The sequence below is a fragment of the Brienomyrus brachyistius genome, chromosome 9, assembly GCF_023856365.1.
Source record: "Brienomyrus brachyistius isolate T26 chromosome 9, BBRACH_0.4, whole genome shotgun sequence".
Classification (NCBI taxonomy): domain Eukaryota; kingdom Metazoa; phylum Chordata; class Actinopteri; order Osteoglossiformes; family Mormyridae; genus Brienomyrus; species Brienomyrus brachyistius.
Genome location: NC_064541.1, coordinates 23,278,919 through 23,293,904, shown reverse-complemented (window position 1 = coordinate 23,293,904; position 14,986 = coordinate 23,278,919). Strand labels below are relative to the sequence as shown.

The following is a 14,986-nucleotide window of genomic DNA, read 5'->3' as shown; positions in this document are numbered from 1 at the left end:
TTGTGTGTGTTTAAGTGAATATTAAGTGTGCATCTGGATATGCAGGTGTGTGTGTGTGTGCGTGTATGTGTGTGTGTGTGGACTCCATTGGGCTTTACCCCCAAAAAATCCCAGGTGGCTGCTGTCATACTCATTCAATGTGATTTCATCTATCAGGCAACAAGTAACTTGTTCGCCAATATTCCTTGCTGGTTTGTCGGCAAGGAGTTGGTAAGGTCCTAAACCGACACTGACTGAATTTACTCAGTGAGCTCAATCAGGGATCACAATTTTTACCTTTTCTCTGCAAAGAAAGAGCTGGCTTATTTTGTGCACTCACTACAAGTGCATTTTTGAATAAGACCTTATCAATAATGCATTAACAATAATGCATAATGATTTTATTTCTGTAACACTTCTCTGCAAATCACCTGACCATCAAGGAGACACATAACACGAGGACTGGGAATAGTAGGATAATTTATTGTGTGGATGAAGTTATTAGACAGGAACAAAGGGGATAAGAAAGGGCAGCGATCAATAAAAAATGTCATTGCAGTAGAAATAAATAGTAGAGAACTGGATGCAGTACATCAGGGACAAAAAGAACCAAAGCAAAGTAATATAAACCTTACGCAAGAAAGATGGGGCAGGTAAAAGTCTTCAGTACCAGAGCGATGTGTGACTCTTCCTCCTGAGATGGGCCTTAGCCATACATTTCTGTTATAGATACTTAGTGTAGATCAAATGATGCCATGTAACAGCACAGAAACCATACATTACAATTTTTGAATTGCTAAAGCACATTTGCTGAAATATTCCATCTTTTTCTCAAAAAGGTAAACAAAAAACTTAATTTTAAAACTACATTGATTATAATGTTTGTTATTATAATGTTTGTTATTAAAAGTTTTTTTCTGAATGCTTAAACACAACAGTGATTCTTCAAGCACTATCGCTGAAACCAATAACAGGTGCAGCTGGTGCATATATCAAGTGTGCCAAACTGAATGCTCTTTCCCTGCTTTACACTCAGTTTGCAATTTTATAACACATTTCTAGAAAGACTATGAACATTGGTCTCTATATTCTTACACTATTTTGCCAATTGCCCTTCTACTTTGACACATGTGAAAGCACTTTTAAATGAGTTCACTGAAGTCAGACCTTGAGCATTATAAATAGTGAATGTTTGGTTTGGGCAGCAATGGAGGCCGACGTTGGACAAAGAGTAAGAGGGGTAAGAACTAAAGGAAGATAAGGAGGTGAAGGAAGTGAAGAAGTAAGTTGAGGAGGTGTAGAAGTATGTAAGAAGATAAGGCGTACAATGGGGAAGATGGAGAGGACGTGGAAGAGGAAAGGGAGTTAGGAACACAATAACTGGTGAAATCAGAGCGACTGCGGTTCACCATGTTGTCCACCATGGGATGGGCAGCAGGGAGGCAGGGCAACAGGTTCAACCAAATCTGAGCTGCTCTACTGTTGCAGGGATCATTTGGACATTTTGAAATGAGAATTGCTAATTTACTGTAGTCTTACTGGTAAATAATATGCAATGTACTTGTATTATATCCACTCAATATGTGTTTTCCATTTTGCATTAAAGTGAACCATGGCACGAAATGTGTTTTGATAAATGGAAAAAAAGGATGACTGAGATCTGCAAATTTTGTCTAACTAGGTGAACTCTTTTTGCAGTTTTGCCAAATTAGTGATTGATTCAAAAAATTAGTTTTGGCAATTTACAGTTTGGTTCCAAGAATGATTTACTATTTTAACATTTCAAAAAACTGTAATAATACAGCACAAACCAACAATTTATTGAATGTAATGTTATATAATGTTATATAATTTAAAAAGGCCAAATTAGTATCCTCAAAAGATAAGGCTTCATTAATAATAACAGTGCAGAGAACTGGTGTTAGGATTTCTCAGACTTTGCAGTTGGCCCTCACATTCATGTAGACTTTGTCCGCTGTTGAGAGAAACACACAAAGGTCTCCTTAGAATATTACTTAACTGAAATTATTTTTGTTTTATCTTAATACATATATGAAAGACGTTTTGGATTAATCTCACATATATCAATATAATCAATTGATGAACAACCTGACAAAGTGTCAGCAATTAAGTACGGAGTGTTAGCAATGCTGATTAATAGCAAATTATTATTAGGCTAATTCCAGATTATTACAAAACATTATAATTCAAAGGTTTCAGAAGAATTCCTCTCCATGGTCAATGATGAAGTCAGTGTATTTTGTGTTTTGGTTGTCTATGCTAACAGCAATTATGTTAAATGTGTGAAACAAAAAAATCAAGAAAAATGTTAGTTTATTTGTATGGTGCCTTATCATTCATGCTTACAATGGATGTCTACAGTCCCTAAAACGCTGCTTAGAGAAATTGCATGCAGTCATTGCCTTTGAGATGAATTTTGAGGATCTCCTAATTTTAGCTCAGCTAAAATTTCTGCCTACAGAAACTGTAGGCAGACCCAGAATAAATACAGCTTTGTTAGTCACAGCTGAATGAAACAAATGTTAATAGCAAATTAATAGCACCCATCCATCTTATAACTGTTCATCCTGATCAGGGTCACTATGGGTTCTGGGGCCTTTTCCAGGCAGCATAGGATGTAAGGCTGAGGTGCACCCTAAACAGAATGCCAATATTTGAATTAACATCAAACAAGTGATGAATAAATACAATATTTATTTCTGATCCACAGTCAGATTCACTCATACACCCCACACAGAATCAATGAGTAAGTATTAAGATTAAATTTTCATGCGGGCCACTGGGGATTCCCCCGTTATCTCAGTTAATCACTGTGATTGGTCCGAAAGTCACGTGACTATAGTGCCAATCAAAGTTTTTGACCATCCTCCATTTTAGCATTTTTTGATAAACTCCATGTAAATACCCTGTCAGAACCTTTTGAAGAATAAGGAAGATGAATGAAAGCTACCATGCATAATTACCTGACCTTAACCTTGTGGGGGTGATTTGGGGTGAAATGGTTGGAGACTCCAGCAGTGCTAGGGGGTAACAGTCATAAAAAAGCCTTGTCTTTAAGTCATAGAATGTCTAAAGATGTTCTACTGTGATCCCTGGAAAAATGGTTCTTTGATAAGCCTCTTTTCACTGCATAGGTGGTGTTTCTTTAATGGCCATTCTTTACCATTTACATATATATGCTAGTCCAAAGTTTGGGGCACCTTAAATTACTTAAAGAAAGTAAAGAATGGCCAAGAAAAATATTGGATGACAAACACCACCAGTGGCCTGCTGGAGGTCATTTTGTTGGCCTCTGGCAGTGCTTATCCTGTTCCTCCTTGCACAAAGGAGCAGCAGATATCCAGGGTTAAGGACCTTCTACGGCCTTGTCCGGCTCTCCTATAGTAACTGCCTGACTTCTGGAATCTCCCCCATCCACTGAAGCTCCATAACTGTGCGTGGAAACACAGCAAACCTTCTGGCAATGGCACGTATTGATATGTCCATCCTGGAGGAGTTGGACTACCTGTGCAACCTCTGTAGGGTCCAGGTATCGCCTCATCCTACCAGTAGTGACACTGACCGTAGCCAAATGCAAACTAGTGAAAAAACAGTCAGAAAAGATGAGGAGGAAAAAATGGCAGTGCCCTGTTAAACCATTCCTGTTTTGGGAGTCGTCTCATTCCTGTAACAGGACTGATTTATACAAGAGTTCTACTCAAAGCTCACAGACAACAACAAAAGTTAAATTTGCTTCCATTTTAGAACCCTGGCTTAACAAACAGAGCCATTAACTTTGGCTAAGGTATCCTCTAATGACTTTATGGTACTCCTTCAAAGTATAACTGATTATATTAACTGGGGGAAAAAACAATGTGACCACTGAACTACTTAAAAATCCTTTAAAACAAGTAAAATCCCAATTTTAATTCTTTGTTCCAGAAAGTAGCTCCAGGCAGATATGGATTATGTAACCGCTTATCCTATTCAGAATCGCAAGGAAAATTATACCCAGAGAGAAATCTTAGTTTTGCTTTTGAGAGCATTGACCATTCCAGTTCTAGTGTAGGGAGGGGGGACGCATTCCCCACGTCCGCCCCCCGTACATTTGTATGCTACTTGGGTTGGAAATAAATGTACTATTATTATTATTATTATTTACCTTTATATATGTGGGCTAAAATTTTGTGCGCTGTGAATAGGCAAAACACGAACGTAAGCACATTTTCTTGATGGATTCTTAACATGGGGGTGCCAAGTGGTCAATTCGCTTCAATTGGTGAAAAGTAAAGTTAAACAGAAAAAAATAATCAAGCTTGTGGAAGCAAGAAATCAGAGTTAGTTACATATTTGTAAAAACAGTAAAATGTGAATGCAAAGCATAAATATCATCAGTTTTCAAAATTGTCTTGCTGGTAATTTAATGTAAGTAATGTTTGGAGGACATTAAGATCAAATGCATCCGGCCCCCCAAGGAGACCAATTGGCCCCAGTCTGCCCCCCCACCCCCATTTGAAATTGTCTAGAATTGCTGGGAATACAGAGGGAATAAATATATAACTCTGGAAAAAAATAAGATAGCACAACACAATTTTTTGTTTCACTCATTTCTCAGTTTACAGGAATGTGTCTGTGTAAAATATCCCTTTTTTTTGCAAACTGCAGCCTGGTTCAGTCCCCTTTCTCATTAATGAAAGGTCTCTGCTTTTTGGGATTTCAGTCTTACTTCTAGGAGCCTGATATGAACTGTGCTAGCAGTGCACTTCACATCTGCACTTAATGTGTCCCACTCCTTTTGAAGGTCACTTGATGTCATCCTATGATTCATGACAAAACTGTCAGATAAGGTCATCTCTGCCATTAGAAAATTGCTTGTGATCTCAACCTGGCTGTTTTTTCGTTGTTCTCAGTGTCTTCTGTTTCATCTTCTTCTTGTGTAGTGCTGACTTAGAAATTTTGATCCTGGAAGCAACCTGCATTGTAGCCTTCTACCAGACGCACCTGGATTAAACCAGGATTTAAAAATGCAGTTTAAAAAAAAAAAATATGAAATAGTCTCAATTTTTTTCCAGAGGTGCGTATATATAAAGATATACTTATTAAAATGTTTTAATTTTTACTGCCTAATGGCCTGAAATCATTCATGTACGTTTCATGAAATGAATCTAAATAATTCTACCATATATGTAGGATAGCTAATAGATTACTGCTGTACTGTAGGACTATGTGGGATATTACATTCCAGTCACGATTGGATGTGATATTTAATAAGAGCCACAAACTGGACTACACTGAAGCTGCAGGTACAAAAGCTGAGCCTTACCCTTCTCCTTCTGACGCCTGCGGTGACTAGCACAGTGATATGCGATACTGACCAGCAGCACAGTCAGAGCCAAATCACCAATAACGATGCCCACCATTGTGACCGGCTCAATCCTGTAGCAGTTGACATTGTCGAGTTCTGCATAATGAATTGTTTAAAAAAAAAAAAAACATTAAATACCTCATTATTTACTGGCAACTGGAAAGATAAGTTGGAATCTTGTTAACCCAATACTCTTTACTGTGTGTAGTAATAATAATATGGAAGGCTACAGTGTATAACTCCATATTGTCAATAGAATAGTTTTTACTTTATGCTAACTAGAATGTCCAGTTTTTAATTAATCACTTTTAGGCACTTTTTTTGTTGACAGCTATTTTATACATATATGGAAAAACCATTTACCTACCCGTACTTCCTTTAACCACATTAATTAGCACTGAAAGGGAGTGAAAGGATTTATTGGGGAGAATAGAGAAAAAAAAGAAATACCAGTTAATATATGCAATTCACAGAGGAATAGTGGTAGACAAAATGTTAAATGATTGCTGTTCATGGCTGATGGAAGACAATGTAACAACTCACAGGAAGCAAATTACGGCTGTATTTTTGACACAGATGGTGTTTTCTGCTGCAAGGCTATACTTTCAAAAGTTATTAAACCCCTTTTCCTGTAAGACACACTAATTGCGTTGTGGTTTCTTTTTCCTGTGTGGGTTAGGTGTGTGCAAAAAATTCAAAACTGCACTGCACTGAAGCAACCTCGCTATCTTTTGTGTTAACGCTGTATCAGTAAAGTAAAGAAACGGTTTAGAAATGTTTTAATCTGCATTTCATAAATCTGTTTCTATACTATATATATATATATATATATATATATATATATATATATATATATATATATATATATATATATATATATATATATATATATATATATATATATAGATAAGCACCATCACATTGTAGTAAAGGAGTATAGACTTTACCTCGTTTACCCTGTATGTGTGTTTTTAATGATTCACATCTGGTGATTTCTATATAGTACAACTACATTGATGTTGGTAGGAAACACGGTTGGACCACAGTGAATTGAAGTATCACTTACCACAAAGAAGCACGAATGGGAACAAAAACAAAATATCTGCCATTTCCTGTGTGCTCACTTAAAACCGCGTTCCTTCAACATGAACAAGTAAAACAATCCCGTTAGACTCTATAACAATACTTACATGTTTACTTAGAAGCACACCAAGGTAGCTAATTACAGGATGCCATTTATCAATCAGTATGATATTTACAGTCGGATTAATACTAATGCTAACACTTTACTTGACGGGGCACAAATACTCAGTAAGTTACTACTGAAGTACAAATTAAGAACAAGAAATTAACAAATATAGCTGCTATTTCGGATAAAAGATGTCATGATTCATTAATGATGAATTAACACGAGATAAGTAGTTTATTAATACATCTGTAATAGTATTATAGTATAATACTATAATATTTGTGCACCGTCAAGTGTTACCATAACAAGAAGAAGAAGAACAATAATAATAATCATAATAGTAATAATAATAGTTCTAAGAAAAGTACTAACTGCAACAGTACTAGTTGTACGGTTACGGATACCGCTTTACTTCAGAGGAAACAAGTAACTTAGTAGCTCAATTTCTACTCAAGTACAAATCATGAACAAATATAATAAGTGCATAACATACATTAACCGTTATGATTAATGACGAACGAACATGGGATAGGTACGTAATTCACACATAGTTTCTGGTTAATCAACACATTAAATAAGAGTGTACTACTACATTATTTGCGCCCCTCAAGTGTTATCCAATTACATAATAATTTAACTGGATATGAAAAGTAATCCGCCATACGACTTACCTCAAAATATGAATTTAATACAGAGTCTAATTTAAAAAATGTATAACAAAAAAGACACTACACTGCTACGACCCAAAGTTGCCAACCGTTAGTGCAGTCGGCGTAGGAAGTATAAACTTTCCAGCGAAGGTGTCAAAAAACACCATATGTAACAGGCAGTTCTGACGGAAATGAAACCGATGAGTTACTTATACTTAAGTATAAGGTCGTACGTTGTTGATATGCCTATTATATGTAACTGAGGTTTTTTTTTTTTTAGATTATATGTAAATTAATATGTAAAACTTAATAGCGAAATGTTTGATCTAGCCTACCGGTAATGGAGCCAGTAATGCCAGCTCGTGTTCATGAAGAAATGTGTGAACATGTCTGCTAAAGGTCAATCACCGACTCTGAAAGATATGTCTGAATGTTAAACTTCCGTTTTGTTAGGTCATGACCAAAATCAGGATTATGAAATCATCCATCCAACCCTCCATCCATCCATCCATCCATCCATCCATCCATCCATCTAAACGCTTATTCTGGCGAGGGTCGCAGGAGCGAATATGGGTTTGATTTATTTCAGTCTTGTCTTTAAAAGCAAGTCCCAAATTATAAACGTGTAGTTAAAGTAACATTTCTCTCAAAATAAATGTTAAACCTCTTGAAAATGTCATTAGACTTTTCCATTGCCTAATTCTCACACATCCTCGAGATAGTGTTTTATTTGACATTTATTTAATTTAGATTTAAAACGAGACGCCAGGTTCAGCTATCAAAAAGAATCTACCAGGTATATAAGAAACCTTATCAGCTAATAATGCACATTTGAGGGAAAGCAGAAGGAGGACTTACTTTGTACTGCAGTATTGTTTATTGTTTGGTTGCCGGCTTTGAAGATCCTAAGTTTCGAAGCTTTTGCTCATATTAGGTAACTCACTCGATCAGCCTTATGGTGGCACTACTACGCTTCTCGATCAACTATGGTGCAGCATTGTGATATTAAACGGGGGGAAATGTTCTGAGAAAATAGACAGCATAAAAGATATTCTGTTGATTAATTGGACTGGGAGTCTAATAACCCAAATTATATCAAATTCATAGTTTTGGGTTATTAATTTGATTAAACTGTTATATCAGTTTATATTTGAAGTTCAGCAAGTAAAACTTTAAATAATAAATGATCCACTTGAAAGGCCATAACTGTAAACAGTTTGGTCTAGACTTCTTATGTGTATTTAATATTTATTTATTTGTTTCCTATAAAATACAGATTTACCCAGAGGTATCACTAGGCTGGGGCATTGGGGGGCTGAAGCACCAAATAAATCTAAATGAGCCTGAAGGATTTGTTTAGCTCAGATGTTTTAACACCTATGTTTGCAATTTTTGAACCAGGGCAAGCCCCGGATGTCTTAGGGTCCTAGCAACAGTCCTGGATTTACTCTATCCTGTTTATGTAGTAGTGTGATTAATACAACCCTAAATCAGAAAAAGCTGGGACGGTATGTAAAATGAAAATCAAACTGAAAACAGTACTTTAAATTATCTTTGACCTGTATTACATGGAAAACAATACAACACCACATTATTTTCTCAAAATAAACACGTATTCCAATTTTGGTTCTTGCAACACATTTCAAAAAAAGTTGGGACAGGAGCAATTTAGGGCTAGTAATGAGGTAAATTGGTTAAATAATGATGTGATTTGAAGCAGGTGATGTCAGGTGATCGTAATTATGATTTGGCACAAAAGCAGCATCCAAGAAAGGTCTAGTACTTTCGGAGCAAAGATGGGCCAAGGATCGCCAGTTTGCAAACAAATACGTGACAAAATTATTGAAATGTTTGAAAACAATATTCCTCAAAGAAAGATAGGAAGAAAATTGGATATTTCACATTCAACACTGCATAACATAAAAGATTCAAGGAATCTGGAGGAATTTCAGTACGTAAAGGACAAGGGCGCAAGCCCAAGCTGAATAACCGTGATCTCTGATCCCTCAGGTGGCAGTGCATCTTCTTACACCTGAAACACTTCATCACTTGGTGTCTTCAGTCCCTAAATGTCTTTTAAGTGTTGTGAAAAGGAATGGCAACATTACAAAAGTGGTAAATGTTTTACTGTCCCAACTATTTTTGAAATGTGTTGCAAGAATCAAAATTGGGATATGTGTTTATTTTGAGGAAAAACAATAAAATTCATGAACACATCAAATAATGAGCTGTTGTATTGTTTTCAATGTAATACAGGTGAAAAATAATTTAACAAAGTGTTTTTTTCAGTTTTATTTTCATTTTATATACCATCCCAACTTTTTCTGATTTGGGGTTGTATTTTTTCGTACAGGTCTTGTGGTCTGGGGTGGTACCCCAGCCAGTTTGCTGTTAAACTTTCTTACATTTTTTTGCTTGCTCTTTTGCACATCCTAATCAAATTAAATTTAGGTCTGTCTGGCATTTTCCTTCGCCATCTGGTAAAACTCACCACTAGGTAGCGATCGTTGACAGCTCAGCTCCTTTCGTCATCCAAATGTCCTAAACATGCGGACGGATGATATAATTACAGAGTCGATCATCAAGCTGCGGCCTAGGGTGCTCTGGCGCACTAAAGTACACCCTTATTGTTTTGAATTCTTCCGATTTGGGACTCTTGCTCAGATAATGTGGACTGTATTGTTTCTGTATGGGGCTTTTATTACAGCGTATACTAGTTTAGAGGTTGCCGGGTAAAAGTGGAGGTTGCCATTTTTTCCGTGTCTCTTTTTATTACGCCGAGCTGAAGCAGACGTCATTGCTGATGTGAGCATTTAATGTTTAATTATACGAATGTTACACGATTCCCTATACTATGTTTATATGTGTTAGCGGAGATTGTTAAAGTTGTATAAGCGCTTTCCGCGAGTTCGCTTGGCGAGTGAATATAACCCGGCCCGCGTTCGCTAACTGGATGCATCTGGTGTTAGCTATGCCGATGTTCTGATGAATGGATGAGTCAGTTAATGTCTGTATAAGTTAATGAATATAGGTGTGTAGATATTGTGTAGCTCTAATTATAGTGATTTGTACTTCAGTGCTGAATATATCTTGTAATAATGGCACGTGCATCAATGTCTTTATTTTGTTTAATTCTGTCATAGAGAATCTATCTTCAGTTCAGTCCACCTCGTACTCCTGTTCCTTTAGTGTTCTATCTTGTATGTGGGATTTTAATCAGCGATGGAGTAAAGTACCTATTTCTGTCTGATGAGTCAGTGCTCTCTGACCTGAGCCCTCCAGTGATCAATTCACCACTCACCAGCATCAGGGGGGGTAGAATCCCCAACACTTATGTCCCTTATGGACAAACTATGGTTAGCACTGAAGTCGAATAACAGAGCACCACTTTGGTTCAGATTGGGCAAGTCATTCCTCCCAATCACAGCCTTCCCACATCTAAATAATAGAGTCGCCAGAGGGGGCACCTTCCAGATCCCCATCCAAAGACTCCAAGAAGATCAGATCTGAAATAGTGTTCGATACTATAAGCACAGACAACAGTCAGAGTCTGTCCCCCAAAATGAAATTGACGGAAGGCGACCCTCTCATTAACTATAGTAAACTCCAACATACTGGCACCAAACTGGAGAGATATAAGTAGACTCACACCTGCCCAGCACCTATCACCATAGGCAACTCCAGAGTGGAACAGGATCTAGCCCCTCTCCAGGAGTTTGGTTCCAGAGCCCGAGCTGTGCAGTGCAGTGAGCTTCACCACATCTAGTCAGTATTACTCTGCCTCCTGCACCAGGTTAGGCTCCTTTCCCAACAGAGAGGTTACATTCCATGGGCCAGATTTGGTCACCGATGATCGGTCCACCAAGGCCCCAGCTTTCGACTGTCACCCAATCTATATTGCACCTGACCACCATGGCCCCTCCTGCCGGTGGTGGGTCCACAGGAGGATAGACCCATGTTATTGTTTCAGGCTATGCCCCGCTGGGTCCCATGGGTAGAGGTCTGGCCACCAGGCACTTCCTCACGACCTCCCCTCCAAACTTGGTTCCAGAGTGGGGCCCCAGTCCAGCCTGCCTCACATGGTCCTTTGTGGTCTTTTGAATGTCACTCTCTTAAAGTTGCTTGAACAGCATCATTCTATTTGAGGAATAAAGCCTTGTCCAGGAAGTTGTAGTCTATGGCTTCTTGATACTGAAAAAAATTACATTGTGGTATTTGAAATTTTTGCTATTAATACTGCGTTATTTATAAAACAAAAATGGAGATGAAATTTACCTGAAATAAATTATAGTTAAATAGAACATATTATCTACCAGTATTATCTACGAGTAGAACATATTATCTACCAGTATTATCTACGAGTAGAACATGTTATCTACCAGTGTTTGGCAAATAAGTTGGTGGTGTTGCTGTGAGTTGTGCCAACAATATCCAAAATATTTCCTTATAACAGGAGATGACTCACTGTCTGTGAGTCTGATAACAAGAACAAAATTGATTATGATTGGCTCAAAGTATGAATGCGGAGCTCATGCAAAAGGAGTGACATTAAAGTTTAAAACGATTTTAAAGATATACTTCACTATCTTGAAACGATCACTAAAATACAGTATTGTTCCCTATGACGGAGTAAAAATGTTTCAGTGTAACATGTAAGATGCTGACTAGACTACTGTAATGGGTTGTCTTCTGGGTGTAACTCTGGCTACATAAACAGATTGCAGTCAGTGCAGAATGCTGCAGTCAGTTTTTGCCAGGACCTGGAAATGTGAGCATATTAGTCCCTTCTTGTTGTTTCAGAGGCTTCCTGTTAAGTTTTGCATGGATTTAAGATTCTGCTGCTAAACAATAAAGCTCTAAATGGCCTTGCCCACAGGTTACCTGTGTGAAGCTTTATTTCCATACAGCCCCCTCATTTGTTTCTCTATCTAGGGGTAGGTTATCAATTAGTTCCTGGAGTGGGAGGTGTGTGACTCTCAGGGCCTAGGCCTCTATTCCTGTGATCGGAAGGTTGCTGATTCAAATTCCATGGCTGGTAGACCCTTGACCAAGGCCCATAACTCCAAGTGGTCCTGGAACACTGTAGTCTGGCTGACCCAGCAATGTGACTCTCAAACTTGCTCTTACCTGTATATGTTTCTGTAGGTCTCATGGTAAGCTCGATTGATCAGTGAAAAAACTATCTCAATTGTCTCCACTCCTTGAGTGCCAATTTTATGTCTAGACATCCCCTGTCTCTGATATAGTGTTTCTTTTCTGCAAAGGAATGTTTATGTGAAAAGAACAGACAGAGGAAGAAGAACTGCAATCTTCTGAATCATCCACCTCCACAATTCTTGAGTTGCTGGAAGGCTGTAGCCTATTAGCCTTGAAAAGGAGGCCAGCTGATGGAACAGCAACTGAGACAAGTTTTCATATGAAATATATTCTGATGAAGTTACAGACACTGCACAGATCTATCTTAATAAAAATGGTAGCCACCTTGACCTATTCCAAAGTATTAGGATCAGAGAAAGAGGGCAATGGAATTTAACTATTATCTTCCTGAGACAAAAAGGCAATGCAGGATTAAAGTAGGGTGACAATACTACAATAGACAGAAGCCGGTTATTACACAATATCACATTGCTCTGAAAGCTTTTTATGAGATATACACTCTCACTATGGTTCTTAAGTACTCTCTGTCTCTCAGGGGACTGCAGGCTTGGGTGTCCAGAACCCCTACAGTGCAGACACTTGTGTACCTGCAAGTGTCTCTGGAGTTCCTCCTGTGATAATTGTATGGATTCAGGTTCTAGCGATGTCAGCGTGGGCTGGATGGTGAAAGGTGAGTCTGTAGAGAGAAGCTGTTGTCTTCTGTCAAGTAACAATAATAAACATACATGGAGCACTACCGGAGGAAACCTTCACATTTATTCAGATTACTGTAATATCTCTCTGGCTTACCAGTGAAGACAGCTAAAGGCAATGGATGGGGAGTAGCAGTGATTACAGCACCAGGATGTTCTGAGGTGGAGATGTTCACAGGAGATGTCTGACCTGAGGGAGCAACTGGACTAGACAAACAAGGGAAATCATAGGAATGGCTACATTCATTCTAAAAGATTATGACAACCAGGATGGTTTAATGCCTCAGCCTGCCACACTCCTGCTTGGGGGGGTCTTATTCATTGTGAAATGGATTCCACTGCCCTTCAGCCCTGGCACCTCCTAATCTCTTTAGTGCCATGTTTTCCTGTTCCTGCTATATGCTTTAGGTCATCTTCCAGACAAGCCCCACGAGGCCTACAGTACAATAAAATTTATATTAATCTACAAAAGTATTTCATGACACGCAAGGCTTAATAATTCTAATATATATTTTACTCGGAATTTAAAATTATTTTTTCTATTTAAAAAAAAAAATCAGTTTTACAGTAAGATCAATTACAAAACTCTGGCATTTATAAACCCCCAGCCCACATACAGGCACAGTAGCAGAGGGAAAATAATAGTACATCCCAAAAGGCTAAAAAAGTACACAGCCATTATAATATAAAAGATAAAGTGTATTCCTAATTCACTTGTGTCTTTTAAGCAAGTACAGTTGAAATGTATTTGCCCCACTTATGCATGTATTTTTTCCCCCTTATTACTCATCCCGTGTGACATTCTTCCATATGCAGTAACCTCACCCAACTCAGCAGTCCATTCACCAAAAGAATGGGATTCCAGATGATTACCAACTTCTGAGCAAACTGTGCCTTCCAATCATTATTGCCGTTTGTACCCAGTCAACCAAGGCTTCCAACATCCTCCACAAGGCCTTAGAATGACTGAGGACATAAAATACAGAGCACAAATCTAAGTGTATCCCTTTTGCAATGAAAATATAATCATGAACCTCAAAAATCACAAATCTCAAAAATAACTGCATTTGTGGGCATACCTATACAATACATGAATTAAAGTGCCCTCACATTGCTTAGATTTTCAAGACGACACTGAATCTGACAGACCCAATCTCTTGGGGGTCCAATAGTACCAATGCGGTACTTTTTAAATTGCAACAACTCCACTCATAGGTCTCTTGATAAGGTGTGGCTATAAGCACAAATTCCTTCCCAGTCCTGGTCATCAAAAGAAACCCCCTAAATCTCTCTCCCAAACAGATCTTAGAGAGGCCATGAGTTTATTCTCAATTTTCTCTAACAGCTTGTAACATTTAGAAGTTCCTCCCCGCAGATTCTAATACATACAGTATATATATAGGGGCGGCATGGTGGTGCAGTGGTTAGCAGTGTTGTCTCACACCTCTGGGACCCGAGTTCAAGTCTCCGCCTGGGTCACATGTGTGCGGAGTTTGCATGTTCTCCCCATGTCGTCGTGGGGTTTCCTCCAGGTACTCCGGTTTCCCCCCCCCCACAGTCCAAAAACATGCTGAGGCTAATTGGAGTTACTAAATTGCCCGTAGGTGTGCATGTGTGAGTGAATGGTGTGTGAGTGTGCCCTGCGATGGGCTGGCCCCCATCCTGGGTTGTTCCTTGACTCGTGCCCATTGCTTCCGGGATAGGCTCCGGACCCTCCGCCACCCAGTAGGATAAGCGGTTTGGAAAATGGATGGATGGATGGATGGATGATCCTATATAAAATGGTAATGATGAATGACCAGCACCAAAACACGAACAGTTAGTTAACAATATATAGTTAGTTATTTTGGGTAATAAGAGTGTCAGGCACAAACTATGACTTCCTGGTCATTTTCATTTTTTGTTTTACTATTTAAATAATATGACATCACACCAGTTCTTTCCTCCTTAGATC

At 38.3% G+C, this 14,986-nt stretch overlaps 1 protein-coding gene across 1 annotated transcript; it reads right to left on the bottom strand.

The window, feature by feature from the left end:
* Positions 1 to 442: 442 nt before the first annotated feature.
* hcst (hematopoietic cell signal transducer) lies at positions 443 to 7,506 on the bottom strand. Its single transcript, XM_049024608.1, has 5 exons — positions 7,205 to 7,506; positions 6,411 to 6,482; positions 5,712 to 5,741; positions 5,303 to 5,440; positions 443 to 1,954 (listed from the first exon to the last, which is right to left on the bottom strand). The coding sequence occupies exons 2-5, from the start codon at positions 6,451 to 6,453 to the stop codon at positions 1,911 to 1,913; spliced, it is 255 nt and encodes an 84-aa protein (XP_048880565.1). The 5' UTR covers positions 6,454 to 6,482; positions 7,205 to 7,506; the 3' UTR covers positions 443 to 1,910.
* Positions 7,507 to 14,986: the final 7,480 nt, after the last annotated feature.

Excerpts from the sequence above, each read along its gene's own strand:
- hcst (XM_049024608.1), bottom strand. The coding sequence starts at position 6,453 with ATGGCAGATATTTTGTTTTTGTTCCCATTCGTGCTTCTTTGTG. Across the intron at positions 5,742-6,410 it reads CCCATTCGTGCTTCTTTGTG|TGCTAATTAATGTGGTTAAA; the intron begins GTAAGTGATACT and ends ACTCCCTTTCAG. Across the intron at positions 5,441-5,711 it reads TGTGGTTAAAGGAAGTACGG|AACTCGACAATGTCAACTGC; the intron begins GTAGGTAAATGG and ends TTCATTATGCAG.